The sequence below is a fragment of the Aulostomus chinensis genome, chromosome 18 (genome assembly GCF_037954235.1).
Source record: "Aulostomus chinensis isolate RoL2024-O1b breed Wild chromosome 18, RoL_Achi_v1.0, whole genome shotgun sequence".
Taxonomy (NCBI): Eukaryota; Metazoa; Chordata; class Actinopteri; order Syngnathiformes; family Aulostomidae; genus Aulostomus; species Aulostomus chinensis.
In genome coordinates, this window is record NC_141337.1 from 24,538,174 (window position 1) to 24,563,014 (window position 24,841).

Consider the following 24,841-nt stretch of genomic DNA (forward strand, 5'->3'; position numbering starts at 1 on the left):
TCACTCATATTTTCAGATGTTTGATTTGTGTATTATAGTTGGGTTATCATGCAAAGGCTCACTACTCTCCAAGATCAGTGAGCCTTTAAATAAACCTGTTTACCCCAGGTACTGTAGGAGGCTGGCAGCTGAGAAACACACTACTGAGTACCAGAATATCAGTTCCTTTGTTTAATAAATCACAATATTAATGTTAACCAATCTCAGGGTGTGGTCAGTGAAAACAGGGAAGTCTGGGCTGCAAATGCCACTCAACCTGTGGAGCTGACATGAAGTGGCCCTGTCAGGGTCTGAGCAAGAGGCATGGGTGGATCGTTGAAAACATACAGCTGTATCAAGAAAATGTGCATTTGAACAGATAATGTGCTTGAGAGTTTGTAAAATGGACAGTTTTGCTGTTGTGTGCCATCAGTTGCCTTTAAGTTAAATACACCTGGCTGTTTCTTTCGGCATTCTGCAGTAACAAAAAGTAATACAGGTAAGCAAAACTTCATGAGCTCAAGAGACCTAGTTGTGAGTACTTGAAAGGCAAAATGCACTTTTGGAGGCCATTATCAATGTAAACATATATCAGACACAGTAACATATATACAATATATATACACTTACAGTCTACCTGCACACATTACACTGCTGCCTGTACATTGTTAAGAACTAGTAGAGGCGACCATATCGCTCCTTTAGTGGCTTCTCTGCATTGGCTCCCTTTCAAATTCAGAATAGAATTCAAAATTATTCTTCTAACATATAAAAGCCCTCAACAATCAGGTACTTTCTTTTTCAACAGAGCTCATAGTCCCCTATTTTCCAGCTAGAACCCTTTGGATGCAGGGTTACTTGTGGTCCCTAGAGTTTCCAAAAGTGAAATGGGAGCCAGAGCCTTCAGCTATCAGGCTCCTCTTCCGTGGAATTGTCTCCCAGTTTCGCTGGGACAAAGACACCCACTCTACGCGTAAGAATGGACATAAGACTTTCCTTTTTGATAAAGTTTCCAGTTAGGGCTGGCTTAGGATGGCCATTAGTTATATGGCTTTTGGCTTAGGCTGCTGGAGGATCTCCCATGATGCACTGAGCTTCTCTCTCCTCTTCTCAGTCCCCCTGTACTAATTCAATACTGTGGTGAAACAAAGTTTTTGGACACCCCATACATTAGCGAAATACTGCATCAAGAATCATGCTTGGGTCTTCAAGTGCATTTTCTTTTAGAACAGTCACAGCCAAAACACGAAACAAATCCTAAAAAAAGCCATTAATAATTTAAGATTCAGAATGGTACTAGGAACAGATTCTCAGCCAGGAAGGGTATAACTACTGGAAGTGCAGATGCAGTCCTTCAGCAGGTGGATACACCGCAGAAATGCAGGTAAACCAACAGCTTGGAAGACAAACCAAGATCTGGACATCCAAGGGTTTCTTCAGCAAGAAATGACAACACCCCAATCCGCATGTGCACGGAAAACTGCCGAATGACATCAAAGTCGCTTCAGCAAACCAAACTGATGTCCACTGTTCCACCTGCACTGTATGTGGCTTAAGGTCCTTCAAGGCTGTCAAGAGGCCCCTGATCAAGAACTAGACAGCCAGGAATTGGAAGAAGATTCTGTGGTCAGATGAGTCCAGTTTCCAGCTTTACCTTACCCCAGCTAATGTGAGGGTACACAGAGGGCCAGGTGAAGCATTATCTCCAGCATGGACAGAGCTCCTGGTGTTGGTCATCTCACTGCTTGTGATGGCACATTGAACTCTATCCAGAATAAACCCACATGCTCCCCTCTGCATTTGCACTGTTCCGTCGAGGTCAAACTGGATATTTCAACAACCACTGCACCACCGTGCTACCTAATTTCATGATGTGATGGTTTATTTATTAGGGCCTGAGCCAGAAGGTACTTCTGGCGAAGACCCTATTAAGTTTGCTCGGCAGAGCAACACATTAGCAGCACTAAAAACACTAAAAACACACACTAAACAGTGTCCCAGGCCCCCCCAACACCCATGAGGCAACTGGGTCAGACGGCCCGGAGCCAGTTTTCACATACACACCCATTCAAAACCTGGTATTATACTGTTCTTGCTCTCAATGAGTGCGCGCTATATGCGCATAATGCGCATAACGCGCATAATCTAATTTGACCCCCTGAACATGCATGAAATTCGCTGAAATTTGGCACAATGGTTCGGTATGTCTCAACATTCACTAATCAAAAACAAAAACGCCACTAAAGTCTATAGCGCCACCTAGGGAGCCACACAAAAAAAAGATAATTTTTTTTAATTTCGCGCGCTATAACTCCTCACACAAAACTCCCACAGACATGGGACCAACACCGTTGGACTCGTCTCATCAAGCCGAACAATTCTTACACTCTGACCCCTCACCTATCTCCAACAGAATGTCCACAAATTGGACAAAACTGTCAAAATCAGGACTTTTTTTACTCCCCGAACAAAATCTATCTCCTCCTAAACCGTAAATGCCAGGGCTTCCAAACTTTCACACATTACTCTCCCAACTGTGCTCTTCAAAAATCTTTAAAGGCTAATATACTACGCGCTCGGTTTGGATTTTATAAGCCCTCAAAGTGGGGGAGACACGTTTTACGCTTACAATGGAAGTCAATGGGGAGGCCGTGTCCTCTCATGGTACATACTCTCGAACAAATGCTTCTCACGTCTATACCATACATCGCACAGCTTTTAAAAACATATCACTGTATTCCTGACAAAAATCCCTACAAAAATATGGTATTTTGTGTTACTTTCCACCAACGTAGGCCGAGTTATTCAGCTTTTACACACTACATTTCTCTGAATCCTCCACTCTCTCCACTCTAGCACAGATCAAAGAAAGTGCAGCGGGGGAGGGGTTCTTAAAGGGCCAGCTGGCAGCTCTGCTCTCAGCTCTGCTCTCAGCTCTGACAGAGATGGCAGAGATTTGTTTACTGTAGTCATGGAAACCACAATTGGCACTTCTCTGCCCTCATGTACATACTCTCAAACAAACACTTGTCGCTTCTAAATTAAAACACTCACACCTTCAGAAAACACACCATTGAATTCCTGAGAAAAAACTCTACGAACTGATGTCTTTACATTACACTTTTGACCAACATATGCAGAGTTATGACTGTGTTTGTCAGTAAAACTGCCAAATCCTCCTCTGCTCTCCACTCTGACAGAGATGGCAGAGAGCGAGCAGAGAAGGGAGGGGCTCTTAAAGGGCCGGCTCTCAGCTCTGCACTCACACTGTGCAGCGCACTGAGGCTCGTATCTCCTAAACTACAAGGCCTAGGGATTTGCCGATTACACCGTTGGATTCGGGCCGGTGTCAAGGACGCGGCCGTAGGCCGCGTGGGGGCTCAGGCCCTAACAACGCTGCTTGCAGCTTTAATTTTGTGTTCAGTTTTAAAAACATTCTCTGTTATTTGTTGACTTAGATACCAACAATGTTGAGAACTGACATATTGAGAATATCAAGAATTACATTTTGTTAGGTTTTTTTAACAAGAAAAACTCCTGTCTGGGCTGCACGGTGGTGCAGTGGTCAGCACTGTGGCCTCACAGCAAGAAGGTTCTGGGTTCGAGTCCCGGCTCGAGCACAGGATCGTTCTGTGTGGAGTCTCCAAGTTCTCCCTGTGTCTGTGTGGGTTCTCTCTGGTACTCCAGCTTCCTCCCACAGTCCAAAGACATCAAGAGGGGACGAGGCTGATTGATACTCTAAATTGACTGTAGGTGTGACTGTGAGTGTGAATGGTTGTCTGTCTCTATGTGTTGGCCCTGCCATGGACTGGCGACCTGTCCAGGGTGAACCCTGCTTCTTGCCTGAAAGCTGCTGGGATAGGCTCCAGCCCCCCCGTGACCCTTAACAGGAATAAGCAGAAGACAGTGTACGGATGGATGGATGGATGGACTCCTGTCTATCTAATGCAGTTACACCTTTTGAAACACTAAAGAGATTTTTCCACAAATTTTCTGTGACAATATTTGAGATTGTGTTACATATTAAGGGTGTCCAAAAACTTTTTTTCTACCATTCCACCATTTTTTCAACCAGATTTATGCATGTTACTAACTTGACTTCTTACCCATTGTCTTTGTGCTTTCTCATCTCCTATGTCCCTTAATGATGCTGCTGCTACTGATATTAGTCTTCTCTGTACTTAGTATCAGGCCTGGTCATGTTTTGCTGAAGTTGATAACTTGAGTACTACTTTACTGTTCTTGTTCTTGCTGTTACTGTTATGTGTCTTAACTTTCCCATCAGTGGTCCATCTGTCTTTCTCTCTGCTTGTCTTTCTCTTTCCATCTAGTTCACATCCCCATCTGTCTGTCATTCTCTCTCTCTCTCTCTCTCTCTCTCTCTCTCTCTCTCTCTCTCTCTCTCTCTCTCTTTCCCTGATCCATCTTGGTCTCTGCCCCCCCACCACCTCCAACCGCTCCAAATGGCCATTCCCACTGAACCTGGGTCTGCTCATCGTTCCTGCATGTTAAAAGGCAGATTTTTGTTGCCAGTGTCAGATGATGTGATTCTGCTCTATGCAAATAAAACTGACTAGACTTGACATCAACCAAATTACAGGCACGGGAAAATATCAGAAGATGACAAGCATGACATCAAGAGGGCCCAAACACCAGGTAGTAAAAGTATAGTACATTTTGAGCCTGGGCTTGAAATAATCAACAGAGGGGGTAGATCTGACAAATAAGCAGTCTAGCTTCAAAGTGACACCTCTAAACAAAGACACAGTGTGCATTAAAAGGTTGTTGTCACCACACACAGGTGATCTCTCCTCTTCTTTCCTCCCTCGGGGGTGACCAGCTCAACTCCATGGTGATGTGTGCTGGTCACACCCCTCTGTTCCCTCCTCCCTCTCCAGTACTTATTAGAAGCAGACAGCCTTAAAATAGACGTAGAAAGTCAATCTTTAGCTCTTTCACATTTAACAGGGCTGCAGGGAGAGGGAGACAAGGAGTAGATTACAGAGGAGAGAAGAATAATAAACTACTGTTCTCTGGTTATCTCACAGTCAGACTGCTCCCGCGACAGTTTCCATCCGCTGAGACACGATATAGACTCCTGCCAGGTGAGCCAGCTTCTGTGGACACCCTTGGATTTCTCCTTTGGCAGGTATAAAGAAGAATAGTGTGATTTTTGCTACTGTCTGTGAGATTTAGCAGAGCCCAGGAGTGGTGGCTTTGAGGCCATGACATAGAGCTTGTTTCCACAGCTAAATTATTGTAAGACCATGAGATATTTCTTGCTCCATCATTTTTCTCTTCAGTTTGTGGCCACACAACATAACTTGTTCAGAAAATAACTGAGGAAGCAAGATATCTCCTGTGGCCATGAATTGAGTCCATTAAGGGAAAATGTCTTGGTGCCTCAAAGTAAAGATATCGTTGGAACAACTTGTATGTTATCCTCCCTTGCTCTCTCTCTCTTTCTCTCTCTCTCTCTCTCTCTCCCCCCATATGTATTTGATGAAAATTGTGTTTTTCTCTGTGGCCACTCCAGGGCTCCATAAGTTTTAGCCTGTTGGGTACTATCCTTCAAAGGTAAACTCATAAATTGCGAGCCAGCACACTGTAGGGATGGACGGATCCAACAATGATCTCTTGTGTCATTAGAGCTGCCCAGAATTTATCCTCCTTATGTTGTTGATATACATGTTGTTTGGTAAATTCAAAGGTTCTGTTCACCACTGATTATCACGTGTCATATTTGACTTTGAATAATCTGTAAATATAGACTCTGATGTGACACTTTGATAGCAGTCGTGTATGACAGGCTGAAAGAGAAAATGCTTGCTGGGAGTGTTAGGAGATGACTGATGTACGACTGTGGCTTGAGCATATGTGACCAGGCTGACTCCTCAGTGTATGAGAACACTCTTCTCACAGGGAAGTAGGAAAAGCTCAGTGGAGTGAACCGTTAAGGGGGGAGTTTTGGGAGTCAAGGCAACTAACCACTTGTTATGTTTCTTCAAGCATCCTGACCGCTGCACTCTGACCCCCCTTAAATATATGATTAACTTGATGAGGGCCACCAGGCAAAATTAACTGACAACCCACTTCCTGCTCGGTACATTAGATGAATTTGTCCGAACATCCATGAGGAATTATAATTTGCATAAAGGCTGTGTTAAAAATGTAAGTCGAATGAGAGTAATTGAAAAAAGAGGCCAACAGGGATATCCCACTTACACAATAGGGTTCTGCTCAGTCATTGTTGTTGGGGGATAACAATTAGTCTGTTTTGTGACACCACACAAAGGGCACTGTTCCCCATCTTGGAGGTCTACAGACACACACACACACACACACACACACACACACACACACACACACACACACACACACACACACACACATTTCTAAGTGACTCAGGTTGTAAAAGGGAAAGGATTTGGAGTTATAGTTTTAAGAAATAAATTTGTTATGTATTTAAGCCTGCACTTCTACACATGAACAGTTTGCAAACAAGAAGAACTCTAGAGGTACGTCATCAACAGCCTATACCCCAGAAAAGGTGTCAGGCACAAATACAGTTTTACAAATGAAAGGGAGTGTTTTGTGGACCCACAAGTGTGTAAATGTCACTCTCAACTGGATGTGATGGCTGGTCACAGAATTTTACATGCAAATACACACATTAGAGTCTCTTTATTCTACAGACTGTCAGTGTCTATATTATTCAGCCATTTGATCGAAGCTTAAGGTTCCTTCTATTGTCTCCAGCAGGAGAACATGATCTTTAGTTCAATTTAATCATCCCAGACATTACAATACAAAAAATACTGAATATATTAAAAAGGAATGCATGTGCTTAAAAATGTACTTACAAAAATGTGCATGTTTCTTAATTTTTAAATGCTTAAAGGCAATGTTCTGAATGGTTAGGAATTAAAATTCACTTTTGCTGTCTCATTTTAGAGTTAGTCCCGTTCCTTATTTGCATACCACTGTTGCAGCATTTCCTTCTTGTGGTAAAACTCTCAACAGAATACAGCAAGGGATACTAAAAATCTAAATCTAAATCAAACAAAAGCCTCAACCAGGCTTCATCTAAGTGTTCAGTGCATGTTAGAACAGGACTTAAAAGGCTCCGGGAGCTTTGAGTGTTTGAGTAAGATAAGTTATTGTGCTTCTCAAGGGTAAAGGGGCAAAGGTTTGGAAAGTGGCAGGTTTTTGGCAAGTGTGCTACAGTACATTTTATGTGTTGTACACTTATGGCAACTTTAAGGATATTAAAACCAGTTTTAAATAAATCAAACACTTGTTGATCTTACACCCAGAGCAGATAAAGAGAATAGAGTAATAAGAACAGTTTCAAGAGATCATGTCATTATTTTAGAGCCATGAATATATATATATTTTGTACTTAAACTGATCAAAAACTATAGAAGGCCCTTGGATTATGCATTTCTACTGAGGCAGATTCGTGAAATCAAACTGGGAGGTGTGAAGCTGGTCAGAGACTAGTCAGACTAGTTTTGTCAGATCACACAATCCATGGCCCCTCAAACAACAGGCACTGTGCTAACATATCAAACCCTTAATGTCAGCATATCAGCCGGTTGCATCAATTTTGAATGGATGAACTGTTAAGCACTGCTGTGTAAAAACATGAACAGTGTTATAGTATGTCTTGAACTCAGATCAAACTGTGGATTATTGAGTTTATGGCTGGAAAAAAGAATACATTGATTTGACCAGATGATGTGCTTGTGAGTTTATAAATAGATGTTTTTAGACAGTTTTGCTGGTGTTGGTAGTTTGGGGCGTTTAGCTTCAAGCTGAAATACATTGCTGTCTCTTTCTGCATTCTGGAGTCACTTCGAAGTAAAACAGGAAGGAAAAATATCTTTGTGTGCGCTGGTAGTGTAAATACTTTTTTTTAATAAGAGGCTAATTTTATAGTGCGTACTCATCTTTGTTCCTGGCACCTGACCTAAACGTTTTTGAACATGCATGTTCTCTGATAATTGAACTTAGTGAATGATCTATTCATTTAAAGAGCATTTTCACCACACACAAAAGACAGCAGTCTTAACAGTAATTTTAAGTAACTTTTTTTTTAATTACAGTATTTTTACGATTAGGTCTGTTGTTTATTTGTTATATCTAACAGGCAAAATTAAAACTTACTGTGAGGCAATTTTTTCCCTGGGCCCCACTTTGGGCAGCTTTGGCAAACCCAATAAAAAACAAAAAATGAAGCGGTTTCATATAGAAGCACAATTCTGAACTGTACTTGACCAAGATCTCTTTTTTCTCCCCTTCTAGGTCAAACAATCTGCTGCAAAAATGGGATGCTTTGGATTCCTCAAAGTCATGATGTTTGTTTTCAATGGCATTATCTTTGTAAGATAAGATTTTTATTGCTCAATTAGAAATGATTCCATATATATTTCAGCTTTATAAAGAAAATGACTGCTTTAATTGTATATGTGCTTACTTCCATAGTAGGTTACAATATGAAAGATGGTGGTAGGATTTAATCATTATGAACTTCTACCTGTATCTTTGTGGACAGATTATGTTTTTAATTAAATTCCTTTGAGTTTATTTACTCAAAGTTTCTTGATTACTCTTGTTGTTAAATGATTCTCACCTCTTGTTTGATTTACTGCAGTTCTTTTATTTTTATTTTTTTTAATCAATCTATGAATGTGCAAGCAGCATGTAAATCAAAGCTCCATTCCCACTGGCCAATAGACCCAGAAGACATCCAACTTTGTTTTAATTGGGAGGAGCTTTAATGGGCAGTCACTCCAGGGTTACATTTATCAGTTCTGGCTCCCGCATACATTGATGGGAACACAAATCTCAGATGAATGCTGTATGTTTCGGCTCTTCCAATTTCTGAACCACATAAGATGAATGATTTGGCCTACGCTAGCTACAATATACATGTGAATGAAAGCGTGTTGCCTTTGCCAGTGACGTCCGTGACTTTATATTGGCTCGGCCACAAGTTCAACCTGTCTGTGTCTAACACTGTGTGGTTTGTGTTGAATTCGAAAACACTAGAGCATAAAAGTAAAATAGAGACATCCTCACAACACTTATTAACTCCTTCCTGTTTGGTTTCTCCTTCCTTATTTTGGATGGGACACACCCCAAACAATAGAAAGGGATCCCCTTTACTCCTGAACTGGCAATGGGAATAGAATCAATTGCCTTTTTAAGCGTCAGTGTGTGCAGTGGGGAAGGTATATCCAAAACCTATTTGAATCATTGGCACAGTTTATGACACTTTGTTTTGTCCAAATGCTACTCACTTTTTAAACTGACTGAAACAAAACATGATTTTAAATGGCCTCTCAGGCCTCTCACTCTCCATTAAGTTGTAAGGGTTAGATAGAGATGTAAAAAGAATGGTCATAAAGCTGTAGAGTTCATGATACTCTGACTTTCAGTCCTCGATATGAGTCAAGCTACAATAGCAACAAAGAACAACTGCTTGCAAATATGGTTGTTCCAGAAAATCAGCTTTATTTCTGCAATCAGAATAGATGAATGTGACGATCAACCTCATCGTCCATATCACCAAAATGGCACATTTAGTAAAAGTAAGCTGTGAAATATCATTTGTCATCAGCTGAGTAAAAACACAGCAAACAATAAAGAGACCCTTCTGGATTCAGAGCTAGTTCATTTTTAAAGCTTGAGCTGCCATGTAAAGGGATGTCCAGCCTAATTCTAGAAACTAGAAAATTTCCACCTAGACAGGGGTCCAGCGTGTCCTCCCACCTTGGAGGATAGAACTTTTCCACTCCTGAGCTACTAAAAAAATACACCTTTGGGTATAAAATAGGCAGAGTATCCATCTAATCTTGAAGTATTTCCAACTCTCCTCTTTTCTCTCCCTCAGCTGGCGGGTGCTGCCATCCTAGCTGTTGGCATCTGGGTGAAGGTGGATAGCGGCTCCATACTCAGCTTCCTAGGCAAGATTGAAAATGCACCACCAGAACTGAGTCAGGTGCTCAACGTGGGCTACCTGCTGATAGCTTTAGGTGCACTGCTGCTCATCATCGGCTTTCTAGGCTGCTGTGGAGCTGTCAAAGAGAGCAGGTGTATGCTGCTGCTGGTAGGTAGCTGTAAAGAGATCGAGGTGTGGGTAGGCCTCACACCCTCAGTCAAAGCTATGCTAACTTAATCAGCTAGATGGTCAGGATTAATCAATAATCAATTATTGATTTTTTAAGCACAGTCTCACCCCCTATGCATTAAAGATGGACGTTTGGTTAACTCCCCTGTAACGTCCACAGCCGATGTTGAGGGTACTCCCTTTGCGTTGCTTGGCAACGTAGATGGCAAATCCGTCATCGATGGATTTTAACAAAAGGAGATAAGTGATCCAGGCAACAAGATGTCGCAGCTATTCCCTAACCCTAACCCTAAAGACATAAAGAATATAAGAGAAGTAAGCAAAAAGAACCAGACAGAATACAAAATTGTAGGACAGAGTCCTGCATTGATGGTAGAAATAGATGAGAACGTTGGACACACAACCATGAGACACAGAAGCTGTACCCTCAACGTCCACTGTGGACGTCACGGGATAGTTGACCAACTATTAGTCTTTGGTGACTAGGGGATGAGACTTAGGATATTTTTGATCATGTGTAATTTTCATTGAGCCATCATGTCATTGACGTTGTGTCATGTGTCATAAAGCAATTCAATGAATGTCACTCCATACCATACACACTCCAACCATACTAATATGCATTCCACTGACATGCAGTAATCCCAGTTGAAATACCACGTATTAACTCCATGCTACATTTCTTCCACACCATCCCTATAAGCACGTACGGTGAGCACATATCTGAGATTTACCAACGTTCCCTCCCATATAAGCGTAGTTGCCCAATGTCAAATTACTCCTTTGTAAGACCAGTCTTGTTCTTACAAACATTGCACTACTATTGTTGAAGTAGAAGTAACAGTAAAAATGTTGTTTTGACCAATTCCTGTCCTATAAGTTTGTTAAATTTGGATCTCTTTCACAGTTTTTTATAATAGTCTTGCTGGTCTTCATAGCGGAAGTTGCTGGAGCTGTGGTAATCTTGGTATTCAGACCCCTGGTGAGTTTTCACACGGAAGATAGCAAGTCATTTGGATCATTTATTTTCCTTAATAGTAAAGTATCTGATACCTGAACTTGCATAATAGCCAATACTGTGTACTGATCAGATACCAATGCATTAAGAAATATTCTTTTTTAAATAATACTTTGTGTTTTAATCTACCTTGACTTTGGATACTGTACTTGTACACATTTTATTGGTAAAATCAAAATACTGATATCCTGGTGACATTCTACATGCCCCATCCAACTGCTTCATACCAATCAACTATTTTTTGATGCTCCAAACTGTAGTTGGTGTAAGCGCAGCACAATTTCCTGTATGTAATGTTATCAGAGATAGAGGAGGGAAGACCAACACTTTTCACAGAATTAAGTTCCTTTGAGTTGATTAATGAAATCTTTCTTTTGAGCTGAGATATATTACAATAACCAAAAAGCATGTTGTTTTCCTTTGCAATCGCCAATATATTCAAATTTTAAAAAGAAAGAAAGAAAAAAAATTAAAATAAAAAGAATACTTTTGCAAATATACACCAATACTTTTAAATGCATCGAATCTAAATCAGCTTGTTGAACTAGGATCAGATCATAACAGAGACAAACAAAGACAGACAAATTTCCAGCTAATGTGGGTCAATGTCTTAATTCCCTCTCAAGATGGCCTTCTTCCTCAGAGTATGTTTAATGTGGTGTTGTTCACTGAAGCCTGCATATTGATCTTTTTCAATGTCCAATGTCTTGAATAATGGTTCCAGTGCAGAATGCCCCAGTCTGTTTCAAAGTCTGATTCACACATCTTCATTCATTCATTGGATGTTGCTCCTATGCATGCAGTACATCATGATAGCAGGCGGGCAGCAGAGGATTTCACATCAGTTTGTTCAACAGGCTGACTCACTGCACATCAGACACTAAAGAAGATTTATGCAAACATGACTATTTAGTTCATTTTAGCCCACCACTAATTGGAGCTAACAGGGATGTGGCAAGGTCCTGTTTTAGGACTAATAAATTATTGGGTATCTGATTATTGCATACTCACTGACTTTGATTTTTTAAATTTTTTAAATTATTGTTTTCATTTAAGCCAGTTTATAAATGCAGTTGCTAACAGTGTGTTATATGTTTGCATTTTAGGCTGATGAGTTATTTACCAAGATTGGAACAGCAGCAGTTCAGAACATCAGGAAGGACTATGGAAAAGTTTCTGACATCACAGGACTATGGAATACTACAATGAGCACAGTGCGTTAATCTGGTGAACAAATGACCAAATGCCATCTTTGTCCCTTTTGCTACGATTTGTGTAAAATAACCTCTATTTGTTTCCATAGTTGAAATGTTGTGGGTTCTACAACTCCTCTGACTTCACTGGCTCTCCATATTACATCAACCATGCCAAGAAGTACCCACCTCAATGCTGCCCAGAGTCTTTTAATTTGCCCTGTAATCAAACGATGGTGGACAGTACCACGGTACGGATTAGAAACAACAACAACAGATTGATCCAAAATAATTTTGATTTATACTTTTTTTTGTTAAACAGTTAACATCACTCCTTACTCTTCTCAGACAATCCCTGGTTGTTTCCCAAAAATCAAAGAGCTGATCGATGAAAACACGGTGGTTATTGCAGGAGTGGCACTTGGCATTGCGGCACTGGAGGTACGACCACATCTTCAGTTTTAGTTTCTCAGAATAGTCTGCAATTTAAAAAAAAGAAACATGAATGAAACCTTATGGGACACATTCACGAGTAAAGCAGTAGAGGCTCTTAAATGTACCGTAAAGTAGAAAATAATGAGCCTTTTTTTACACTTTTGTAGACTTTTTTGACTCTTGCCTGTTTCTCCTATTACGTCTCTTTTTGTCAGTAATGTTACACCTGTAAACCGTATAACATACCACAAATGTAACAAACCATGAATATAACACAATATGCAGCGTTTAATGTGATAATGCCACAAACAAAATAACTAATTTCTTGCAAACTTAATAGCTATAACATTTGCAGCAATTAGTTACATTTGCTGGAGGGGAAACCTCTGCTTTCAAAATTGTTATAACTTCCCACAAACTTTATAAATCACTCAATGTTCTGGAATTAACATATCAGAAAGTACCAGAATTGTATTATATTTTCAGTATATATATATATATATATATATATATATATATATATATATATATATATATATATATATATGTATATATATATATATATATATACACACATATATATATATATATATATATATAATTGTATTATATTTTCAGTATGTATATATATATGTGTGTGTGTGTGTGTGTGTGTGTGTGTGTGTGTGTGTGTGTGTGTGTGTGTGTGTGTGTGTATATATATATATATATATATATATACATACACACACACACACACACACACTCACATATGGATAAACATATATGTTTCCTCCCCTCAGATATGTGCCATGGCGGTCTCCATGATCCTTTACTGCAGAATAAAATCCCAGTCAGACTAGCTGGAAGCTGTGAAAGTCTCAGAAGGATGACTTGAATCACTGGAAACTCTCTACGTTGTATTTTTCCTACATAAACAGAAAACATAAAGGGCTATGCCTTTTACATTGCATAACAAGCCTCATCATGGAAGACAGTACAGATTTTGCAATCACTGTGACTGAATGGCATAATGAATCTATATTTTACTAACTTTAAATCTAATAAGTGTATGAATGCATATGCTATTTCTCCAAGATACTGCTGCTGTCTTCAAAAAAACAAAACAAAACATTTTACCAGAGATTATTTTACATGTAAAACTGCACTAAAATCTGTGACATACTACCAGTTATTGAGGTACATGATGACAAAAAACAGATCAATGTTGGAGGCAGAAATCACATTGTGAGAGATGTTCCCATAATGTGTAACAAATGATATATTTGTATGTTTGTGGTAAACTGATCAGTTTTGAAATAAAATCCAAGTTTTTTTTACATCCTATGTGTTGCTCTTTATATCCAGAGATATTATGAAAGAATTAACAAACGGATGGTAAAAAGTAGTTAAAAATCACTCATGCAACAAAATCACTTTTGTTATATAATGGCTTTTCTCTGGCCTTGTCTGTGAAACTGTGATCCGTCTTATTGGCTGAGTGTGCTTCCACTAAAAGGCAATAATTCCCTCCACTTATCCGGTTGGTCCAGCTCACGGGGGCAACAAGGAAGCCCAGACTGTCCTCTCCCTAGCCACTTCCACCAGCTCTTCCGGGGGAATCCTGAGGCGTTCCAGGGACAGAGATATAAGAGAGATATAATCCCTCCGGCGTGTCCTGGGTCGGCCCTGAGGCCTCCTCCCGGTCGGACATCCCTGGAACACCTCCCGAGAGAGGCGTCCAAGAGGCATCCTCACCAGATGCCTGAACCACCTCAACTGACTCCTTTCGACATGGAGGAGTAGCGGCTCCCTCCTGAATGACTGAGCTTCTCACCCTGTCTCTAAGGCAGAGCCCAGCCACCCTGCAGAGGAAACTCATTTCATTTTCATTTGTATTCATGATCTAGTTCTTTGGGTCATTACCCAAAGCTCATGACCACAGGTGAGGGTTGGAACGGAGATTGAACGGTAAATTGAGAGCCTTGCCTTTTGGCAAAGCTCCCTCTTCACCACCTTCACTGCAGACGCCCGAGCCGCCTGTCAATCTCCCGCTCCATCCTACCATCACTCATGAACAAGACCCCAAGATACTTGAACTCCTCCACATGAGGGAGGACCTCCCCCCCGACCTGGAGTGAGCAGGCCACCTTTTTTCGGCTGAGGACCATGGCCTCAGACTAGGAGGTGCTGATTCTCATCCCAGCCGCTTCACATTCTGCTGCGAACAGCCCCAGCAAGAGCTGGAGGTCATGGCTTGATGGAGCTAAGAGGATCACATCATCCACAAAAAGCAGAGACAACATCCTCCCACCACCCTCTCATGGCTTTATATACTTTTAATGTACTTTTGATGCACTTATACACTGATCACTATCATTTGTTAACTTGAATTTGTATTTATTTCACCAGTGTTAATGTACTCTGTTACGTGCTGTTCCCTTGTCTATGTTGCCATGTGTGTGCAAGTGTAGTTGTGTGCTACATAACCGAGACAAAATTTCCCTTTGGGGACAATAAATTTCATCTCACCCCATCTCTCATCTCACCAAAAAACAACTGGTGAATGTAGACAACCATTCAGAACAGACCTTTCAACAACAACAAATGACAATGAATGAACAAAAATTGAATTTAATTCCACTCCTGACAATGAAAAACAGGTGGGAGAACAAGAGGGCAAGGAAGGAAAAAATGAGGAAAGGAAAGGAAAAATGTGGCTGAAGTGATGAGGAAGCAAGACAAAGATGAGGACAAAAGGGGGGAAACACACCAAACAGTGTTTGATCAAACACAAGACAGGAAGACACATGACTGAAGATGATAAATCATGAATACAACATTTTAAAACTCAAAAATGTATAGAGAATTTCATGATCAAAAACTAAACCAGTCTGAAACTAACGACTAAAGTTGGTCTCGGTGAAACTGTGGCAGAATCTTCTTCATGCAGTGAAATGCATCTGATCTTTGGAGTATGCGTTAATAAGTAAACGCTATTTAAAAAGCCTGTGACAGAAAGCCCCTGCAGAGTTTCCTGATGTCAGCCAACACACGCTGGTTTCAGCCGCTCCTCATTAAGTTGGAAATGTATCATTTACGAGGTGTTTGTGTTCAGGTGCTCATAGCAACTGGTAAATATATCGTGTACAATACAGAAGGAGGTGAACCAATGACATCACCAGCTGTTGCTCACCTTATATGTTAACAATTATCCAAGTTCATGAGGACTTGCAGAACACGTGCTAACCAGCCCATAAGCAGTTTTCATTTGGTGAATACCAAATAGCTAATATTTACTCTTCTTATGCACCACTGATAATATTTCTCCTCAACAGCCAACTGTCACAAATGGGATGTCCTGTCATACTTTTGGTTTCGCATCGCTTGTCATTGAACTATCACAAAGGTATCTCTCACACCTTCAAGAGAGGAGAGGCCAGTGAATTATCACAAATTTTCATTTCAGGCACCATCTAGAATCATACATTCACCTCTTGGTCAACCGTTTGATTGTGACGCCCTGCTGTCCTCCTGGTAACCTCTGAAATTTACGACTTCATGGATTCACCTGTTATAATCTGAGGTGCGAAGGAGTTGACGTCACAAGTCTGCTATGTCTAACAGGTGAAAGATGGAACAAGAAGACATTGAAGATGGAAAAAAGAACTACTGATATGGATGTAATAGTGTCTGATTGAAGTAACCAAAGTGTAGTTGTTTTCTTGCAACATTGACACTGTGTTTTGAAAAAAGCAGAGGGTACACAACTATTTTTTTTCACTGCTAGCTAACATTATTAATTAATACTTTGCAATGGATAATCATTACCTATGACTTCTCAAATGGTGGTTGCGCTCTTGAGTATTCTGGGGCCCACCAAGATCCCTGGGCTGGATTGAATGGATGACATTAACTTTGTCTTTCTTCTTGTCATAGACTGTTCTCTGTCACACAGACTACTTTAAAGTAGCCATCTCCAAAGTATGGCCTCTTCCCACTGTTGAATATTTGAGCTTCACTATGTAGAGTGGGGGGGGGGGGGGGGGGGGCTGGAGCCTATCCCAGCGTCTTCGAGCGAGAGGCGGGGTTCACCCTGGACAGGTCACCAGTCCATGCAGGGCCAACACATAGAGACAGACAACCATTTGCTCTCTCAGCCACACCTACGGTCAATTTAGAGTCTGGATTAACCTGGTCCCTCTTGATGTCTTGATGACTCAAACCCGGAACCTTCTTGCTGTGAGGCCACAGTGCTGACCACTGCACCACCGTGCAGCCCATACAGACGTACTCATGGAATTAATGGTTTAGTTAATTAGGGCCATTCGTTCCATGAATTACCCTGCACAATTTGCCAGTATAAAAACTTACATGACAGCTCATTCTAGCGCAGTGTGGCTACATTTGACCAATCTAGGTGGGCAACCAACCACTCAGTGCAGTATCACAGTCCAACCACAGGGATGCGATACAGGACTTGACAAGATTCTCTGTGTCCTCTGAGCAGGCATGATGATGGCCCCCTATGTCACTGCACTGAACCCAGCACATGAACAGAGAAAATGACTTCAGGGAAGGATCTATTAAAGTGCACTTAATCATTATATGTTTTTATTTTTTGTTTTTGTTTGTGTGGTCATTTGTTTTCTACTATATTTGAGAGCAAGGTGTGCATACTTGGGCGTTTTTTTTTTCAACACTGTTTTTTTTTTTTATTAATCTAATTAAGTCTGTGTGGTGCACTCCAGGAACAGGTCTTAGTCTAAACTCTGGATTATTGGAAGCTGTTGAATTTTTGCACATTTTTGTTTTCCTCTTTAATATTCAAGGACAGTAGCTTTGACTAAAAAGTCAAAGTTATGGTGATAGCTTTGGCTAGATAGATATTTTAGCCAATTTCTTGCGGCCCGTTTCAGAAAGCTGGTTAGTGTTAGGTGTTATATGTTTGTTGCCATGGTGAATCGTCGTATCTGGGCTCAATTAAAAAAAAAACAACAACAACAACCTCTTTTAAAAGACGTGATGTTTGGCTTAACTCAGAGTGAACCTACACAGTGTTGGTTAATTTATCTCAGATCAGCTGCTGCGAATTCAAAAAGCCTGAGTACCCACCCGACTGAAATGTGTCCCAGGACCAAAACAAAATCAAAAAACAAAAAACCCCAACAAAAAAGCTAGCCTTACCGGAACCTCCAGGCTATGATTCACCATGGCAACAGCTAGTTTAAAGAGGTTGCATACGTTACCCCTCTGAACTCTTCATGCCTTCACACGGTGAGTGCTATCTGTTTTTTCGGAAAGCGAATTAATGCGTAATTCTGAATAGAGTCTATTAATTGAATATGTAAAATGTAATGTAAATTACCGGTGAAAACTAGTGTGATGTTGTCAAAGCTTAAATTTATTATCATTTAGATGTAATCCTGGGGGAGATGAGTGAACGTGATTGTTGCCTAAAATGAAATATACGAATCATATTTAACAAAGTAAATTTCTGTCAGTGGCAATTTCATGTGCAGTAACTTTAATGTTGGTACCTACCAGTTGTTTGTTTTCCCTGAAGGTCCGAAAATCGACTGTAAAAATGACTCTGTCAGGATTCCTCAGATTCATGATGTTTGTTTTCAATGGCATTATTTGTGTAAGTCCAAATTTGAAACGTTTAACGAGAAATTCTAAGATATATGATTCATTTACGAGTGATAAAGGCAGCTATAATACATCCCTGTCCCCTTCTCTGTCCCTCAGTTGGCAGGTGCTGCAATTATGGTTGCTGGCATCTGGGTGAAGGTGGACAGCGACTCCATGGTTGACATCCTCAGCAATCTAGATGCACCAGAAGAGCTGAGTCAGGTGCTCAGTGTGGGCTACCTGCTCATTGCTTTAGGTCCGATGGTGCTCATCATTGGCTTGATTGGCTGCTGTGGAGCTGTCAGAGGGAGCAGGTTTAAATTGATGGTGGTAGGTGGCTGCCTAAGTGCACATTACATAACTTTTCACACACTGGAGTTTATTTCCCCAGATCTCAATCTATGTGTGCATCTTGCTACCATTAACAAAACATTCCTGTTGCACGGTTAGAGTAGAATAAATTCAGATTTCTAGAAAGCAAATGTGTATTTTAACGGATTTTTAACATAAATATATACAAAATGTGGACCCCAGTGTTTTACAAACAAACAAACAAAACCAAAAGAGAGAACACTGAACCTTTGTGACGTAAATTAGACAAAGAGATAATTGGGATTTACAAACCATAAAAGGATATAAAAGGCAGAAAAGATGGTAGAGACAGAACCAGCATGTGTGTGTGTGTGTGTGTGTGTGTGTGTGTGTGTGTGTGTGTGTGTGTGTGTGTGAGAGAGAGAGAGAAAGAGAGAGATGAGACTGTGTTAGGGTCAGGGATAGTGGTATTTTCCAGATTTTAGTGACATGTTGCACTAGTAGTCAATTGAGCATTTTCTGTCTTTTCGATGGAGCGATGTGGTTTCTTGGCAATGGTTAATGCTATTAGAATAAAAGTTTGAAGACGTTGTGAGATTGGAAGGGAGGAGAGATCACCTAATACAGATAGGGATGAGGAGACTGGGGAATGGAGCGACCACCAACTCCATCCATCCATCCATCCATCCATCCATCCATCCACTTTCTTCTGCTTATCCTGTTAAGGGTCATGGGGGGGCTGGAGCCTATCCCAGCAGCTTCTCGGCATGAGGGGGGTTCACCCTGGACAGGTCACCAGTCCATCACAGGGCCAACACATAGAGACAAACAACCATTCACACTCACATTCACACCTACGGTCAATTTAGAGTATCAATCAGCCTCGTCCCCTCTTGATGTCTTTGGACTGTGGGAGGAAGCCGGAGTACCAGAGAGAACCCCACAGGAACAGGGAGAACATGGAGACTCCACACAGAAAGACCCAATGCTTGAGCCAGGGCTCGAATCAGGAACCTTCTTGTAGTGAGGCAACAGTGCTGACCACTGCACCACCATACGGGGTGACCGCAAATCATGTTATACCTGTCAATAACGTTCTAATTTTGGCCATTTTAAATGTAATATAGCCACAATGATCATGTAATAAAATATTTTGAACTAATAACATAATAGCATTTCTTCAAAAATGTAATAAATTGTTACGTTATTAGCTGGTTATTATGTTATTGACTTAGCTTTTTAAAAAAAAACAACAACAACTTTGAACATGTAATAACCGGAGCCGATCATACATCAATAGGACAGCATTTCTTGGAAATTAAAAGGTTTTTCTGCAGTTTTGTGCAGTTTTCTCATCAGAAATAGATATTGTGGATGGCATTTGCATCATATTAAGTCATCAAGGGTACGTAACATGCAGCACGCACACACAAATGCAGAGAAGAACACACTGTGAAACACCTGTCTGTTGTTTGAGGCATCTTTTATTTATTATTTGTATAAGTTGGTGGTTCGAGTTATCTCCCAGTCTTCCTACTGCTCCTCAGTTACTTGAGTTCCAAATGAAGTAGCAACACACTAAAAAGCTCAAAAAAAATTCTCCAAGATGTTTTCTTTTGCAGCATCTGCATTTGACCACTAGATGACGACAGAGTAACTAATTCACATCAAGCTCGTGACTGTGACTGACGAGGCTGATTAGATTTTCCTAAATTGTCTGCAAACTTCCTTATTGAAACATTCTGAAAGGTAAAGAATTCTCTGATTTATTACAGCCATACCCTTAATTTTAATAGAATGCTTGTTCAGGATTGTTGCAGGATGTGCTTGCTGATGGAGAACTGTTGGTGTAGATTCATTGAAGGAGGGAGGTACTGGACCTGCTCTACTTGGAACGTGTCATGAGATAACTTTTGTTGAGATTTGACGCTGTACAAACAAAACTGACTTGACTTGATACATTCTTAAATAACAAATGAAAAGGATATACTAACAATGAAAAACATTAATGTTAACAGACAAATAGCTAGTCCAACATTAAGAGGATTGTTAGCATTATACATACACAGTTATATAGATATAGATATGTTGAATGTATTACTAATCACAAAAACTGTAAGAAAAAAAAACATCTTATCTCCAGGAGCGGTCGTCCTATTCATGCATTATTACATTATTGGCTCCAGTTCTTACATTTTCAAAGGATTTTTTTTAATGCTACAACAATATCGTAATAAACAACCATAACTTATTACATCACAAAAATGGTCCACCTGTCCAGGCAGGGTGTACTTGCCTCTTGCCCGTAGCTGCTGGCATAGGCTCCAGCACCCCCCCCCCCCCCCCCCCCCTCAACAGGAATAAGCTGAAGCTGAAGATGGATGGATGGAAAAATGTTATCATGTTTATGGCTCAAAAATGTTGTTACATTTTTTGGCAAGTTTTACCTTTATTGGCTTTATCACATCAAAAATGGCCAAAATACTTAGGTTATTGGCAGATATTAAGTTATCAGCTGTTCACATTTTTTGTTGCTACAGGGACATTTCGTTAAGTTTGATAACATTTTTATCTTTTTATAGTTTTTCATCATAGTCTTCCTGGTTTTCGTCGCAGAGGTTGCAGGAGTTGTGGCGAGCCTTGTATTGAAGGTGAGTTTTGACATGGGAGATATTTGTGTATTTGTTTAAGGCAACAAAGAAGTTTTTATTTAACAGTATCAGTCCTTTAAATTACTGCAGTATCTGAATCAGAATTTCTAACAATGAAAACGGAAACAACTCCATCTGCAGTTGCCAACATTTGGCAAATTTATCATGTGTTTGCATTGTAGACCGACAACCTTGGCTCAGCAATTGTTACAGTCATCAAGGAAAACTACGGAAAACAAGATGAAGTCACAGGGCCACTGGATATCGTAATGACCACAGTGTGTAACTTTTGTGAACAAAGACAAATGGAAAAAATGTGATTTTTACTCAGTTTGATGTTTTCTGTAATGTATAATCTTTTTTTTCCATAGTTACAATGTTGTGGGGTCAACAGCTTCTCAGACTTCACTTTTTCTTCATATCATAACACCACGCAATTATACCCACCTCACTGCTGTAAATCTGACAACCCCTGTGCAATAGAGGATGTAGATCAAGATAAGGTATGGACCTGGAGAAAACAAAAACACTGTGACCCAAAACAATTTTCACTTATACATTTTTAATCCAACTGTTTTGCCTTCTTTATTATTCTCAGATTGGTTGCTACACAGTGATCAAAAATAAGATCAAAAATAACCAATGGTGTGTTGTCGCAGCATTGGTGGGCATTGTCATTCTAGAGGTAAGAGCTGGTCTTCAGTTGTTCGCTTCTGTTTAGAAAAATACAGTAAGCAAAGCCTTATTAGCCTGAATTTTAGTACCTTTATTTGGCATATAATTAGTTCCATGCATTCATTTCTAATCACGTGCTTTACGAATGCTTCTATTCTCCTCAGATATGTTCCATGGTTGTCACCATGTTCATTTTCTGCAGAATTGTATCCAAGGTGGACAGGCTGGATACTGTCAACGCTTCTGATGGATCTTTTTAATCAACACTGAAAACTTCAGAGGAACCTGGGTCATTTCTCATGAGCCTTGGTATCCCCAGTGGTTCTGGTGAGGAACATCCATGAAGGATGCTGGGATGGACTTGTCTATGTCCATGGAGTAGCTGAGTGACCTAAAGACATGGGGGTGAAAGAAAAAAGGGGAAAAAAACTGGCAAGACAGAGACGGAAGTGCAGCTGCCATGAAATTTGATAACATTTGGCACAGGGATGATTTCTCAAGAAGGTCGACAATTGCAACTTGACATGGTGGTGTTGGTGTCTGACAGGCGCTCCTGGACAGGGAATGACATTGAACGCTTGAGACAGGATTCAAATTGTGAGAGATGTTGCCATGATGTGTAATACAGCAGTAGAAATGACACACGTGTATTTTTGTTCTAAAGTGATCAATTTAGAAATGAAATGCAAAGCATTTATACACTATATTACAGCTGTAAATAAATGTAACAGAAAACTGGTCCGTCAGCCAATTAGACAAGCTGAATGAAGATTCAAAGTTTACTTTCACCACATTTTTATTTTGGGTGAGTTGCAGGAATTTGTTTTGTTAAGATGAATAGGGGCCAGGTAGCCCAACTCCTGTATTTTTCTTTCTTTGTTTCTTTGTTTCTTTCTTTCTTTCTATGGGGGTAAAGTGGCCCAGTTACTGAACCCTATTTGCCCTTCTTCTACTTTTTCAGCCATGATGTGTAATACAGCAGTAGAAATTACACATTATGGGCATATTTGTTCTAAAGTGATCAATTTAGAAATGAAATGCAAAGCATTTATAACCTTATTGCAGCTGTAAATAAACGCAAATGAACACTGGTCCGTCAGCCAATTAGACAAGCTGAATGAAGATTCAAAGTTTACTTCCGCCACATTTTTATTTTGGGTGAGTTGCAGGAATTTGTTTTGTTAAGATGAACAGGGGCCAGGTAGCCCAACTCCTGTATTTGTCTTTTGTTCATTCGTTCATTCTTTTGTTCGTTCAGTCTTTCTTTATTTCTTTCTATAGGGGCCAGGCAGCCCAGTTACTGAACCCTATTTGCCTTTCTTCTTCTACTTTTTCAGGATATGCATAAAAGATGATGGTGTTGATAGATGTTTGCGCTTTTGATAGAGCGATTTAGGAGACAGAGACTCAATAAATGCAGTGAAAATTAGCCTCTCTCTGCCCCAGTAGTTTTATTAATACATTGTTCCTTGGAGTAAGTCTTGAAAGGGCATTTGCATCTACTATGTTCCTCAATTATGGAATATTGGTTTGAAATACAGTCCATTTTTCTGTTTATTTTAGAATAAGGTACATGAACAATGTATCAGAAGGTTGCACACAATAGATAAGGGAAGCTTTGTAAAATATTAGAAAGCAAAAAAGCATGAGACCCATATTTACATGGCAATTCATAAGCAATGACTGATGATCCAATTTGGTGGGTTTTAGTGGTTCACCTGAAAATTGAATGGCAACAATTGAATTGTGAAGATGCATGGCTGACAAATAGAAGGAACTTTAGAAATGTGATGCTTTTGTATCAATGTATCATATATTTTCAATACTGCCAGCTCCTCATCTACAAAGGGTCTGTGGCTAAAGAGATGGTACACAAAAGCAGAGTTCTATTTTCAAACAGGACTTTACTGACCCTCAGTATAAGGAGCAATTCATGGAACTGTGACATCTACAATGGAGGATTAGGGCCAGGGATGAGGGAAAAAAAGAGAGGGGCAGAGAACTTTTTTCATTGCGCACCGAAGGGAAAAAAATCAAAATGTGTAGAAGAAGGACAAAAATGCCAAGAATAATGTCAAAATAGGAAGGTTTTTTTTTGATTATGCAATTTGGGTAAAAAAAAAAAAAAAAATCAAAGTTTAAAAAAAAGACAAAATACCATCTTGTCAGTTGTTGTACTGAAACTGCAAAAGGGAAAAAAAAAAGAATTTTAATTTCCTTCCTCTTCACTGGCCCTTTTACTCCTTCATTGATGTGAATGTCCTATGTACATTTTACATCTGTATACAGGCATTTATGGTACCTGGAAAATATCCCATTGACAGGTCAGTCTCAGTATAAAACAATAAATCTGACATGATTGCAAAATCCTAACTTTTACTGCTAACTTAAATAGCATCAGTGTACTATGAATCAGCATTGGCAGATTATGCTGAGCATACTTTATCAATGAATTTTGAGAAGCTTGGAGACAGGGTGAGAAGCTCAGTCATTCAGGAGGGACTCAGAGTAGAGCTGCTGCTCCTCCATGTCAAGAGGAGTCAGTTGAGGTGGTTCGGGCATCTGGTGAGGATGCCTCCTGGACGCCTCCCTCGGGAGGTGTTCCAGGCATGTCCAACTGGGAGGAGGCCTTGAGGCTGACCCAGGACACGCTTGAGGGATTATATCTGTTGGCTGGCCTGGGATCACCTCCGGATCCCCCGGAAGAGCTGGTGGAAGTGGCTGGGGAGAGGACAGTCTGGGCTTCCTTGCTGAGGCTGCTGCCCCCGCAACCCGGACCCACCGCATAAAGCGGAGGAGGAGGACGGCAATACTTTATCAATGAGTTAAA

The 24,841-nt window shown here is 40.3% G+C and overlaps 2 protein-coding genes and 1 long non-coding RNA gene across 6 annotated transcripts; 2 read left to right on the plus strand and 1 right to left on the minus strand.

Moving 5' to 3' along the window:
• Positions 1–4,944: 4,944 nt before the first annotated feature.
• On the plus strand, positions 4,945–13,967 carry LOC147245870 (tetraspanin-1-like). Of its 2 annotated transcripts, none has more exons than XM_086186087.1 (8): positions 4,945–5,084; positions 8,287–8,364; positions 9,878–10,093; positions 11,022–11,096; positions 12,239–12,346; positions 12,436–12,576; positions 12,674–12,766; positions 13,543–13,967. In XM_086186087.1, the coding sequence occupies exons 2-8, from the start codon at positions 8,308–8,310 to the stop codon at positions 13,600–13,602; spliced, it is 750 nt and encodes a 249-aa protein (XP_086042213.1). In that variant the 5' UTR covers positions 4,945–5,084; positions 8,287–8,307; the 3' UTR covers positions 13,603–13,967. The 2 variants fall into 2 exon arrangements, with proteins under 2 accessions (XP_086042213.1, XP_086042212.1); XM_086186086.1 differs by having other exon boundaries at positions 5,081–5,128.
• On the minus strand, positions 9,488–17,951 carry LOC147245871 (uncharacterized). Its single transcript, XR_015110217.1, has 4 exons — positions 17,927–17,951; positions 12,665–12,804; positions 12,515–12,545; positions 9,488–9,946 (listed from the first exon to the last, which is right to left on the minus strand). It is a non-coding gene; the product is annotated as an uncharacterized LOC147245871 (long non-coding RNA).
• On the plus strand, positions 17,773–23,440 carry LOC147245872 (tetraspanin-1-like). 3 transcript variants are annotated; one of them, XM_086186085.1, is made up of 8 exons: positions 17,773–18,016; positions 18,287–18,383; positions 18,491–18,703; positions 21,268–21,336; positions 21,519–21,614; positions 21,708–21,839; positions 21,935–22,021; positions 22,214–23,440. In XM_086186085.1, exons 2-8 carry the CDS (start codon positions 18,327–18,329, stop codon positions 22,256–22,258), a joined length of 699 nt encoding a protein of 232 aa, XP_086042211.1. In that variant the 5' UTR covers positions 17,773–18,016; positions 18,287–18,326; the 3' UTR covers positions 22,259–23,440. The 3 variants fall into 3 exon arrangements, with proteins under 3 accessions (XP_086042211.1, XP_086042210.1, XP_086042209.1); XM_086186084.1 differs by having other exon boundaries at positions 17,778–18,016; positions 18,306–18,383; positions 22,176–23,440; XM_086186083.1 differs by having other exon boundaries at positions 17,779–18,016; positions 22,176–23,440.
• The last annotated feature ends 1,401 nt before the right edge of the window (positions 23,441–24,841 follow it).

Bases quoted from the DNA above. Each gene is read 5' to 3' on its own strand.
- LOC147245870 (XM_086186087.1), top strand. From the start codon at position 8,308: ATGGGATGCTTTGGATTCCTCAAAGTCATGATGTTTGTTTTCAATGGC. The intron at 11,097-12,238 runs GTGAGTTTTCAC...TTTGCATTTTAG, and splicing joins TCTTGGTATTCAGACCCCTG to GCTGATGAGTTATTTACCAA. The intron at 12,577-12,673 runs GTACGGATTAGA...TACTCTTCTCAG, and splicing joins CGATGGTGGACAGTACCACG to ACAATCCCTGGTTGTTTCCC.
- LOC147245872 (XM_086186084.1), top strand. From the start codon at position 18,327: ATGACTCTGTCAGGATTCCTCAGATTCATGATGTTTGTTTTCAATGGC. The intron at 18,704-21,267 runs GTAGGTGGCTGC...ATCTTTTTATAG, and splicing joins GCAGGTTTAAATTGATGGTG to TTTTTCATCATAGTCTTCCT. The intron at 21,615-21,707 runs GTGTGTAACTTT...TTTTTTCCATAG, and splicing joins TGGATATCGTAATGACCACA to TTACAATGTTGTGGGGTCAA.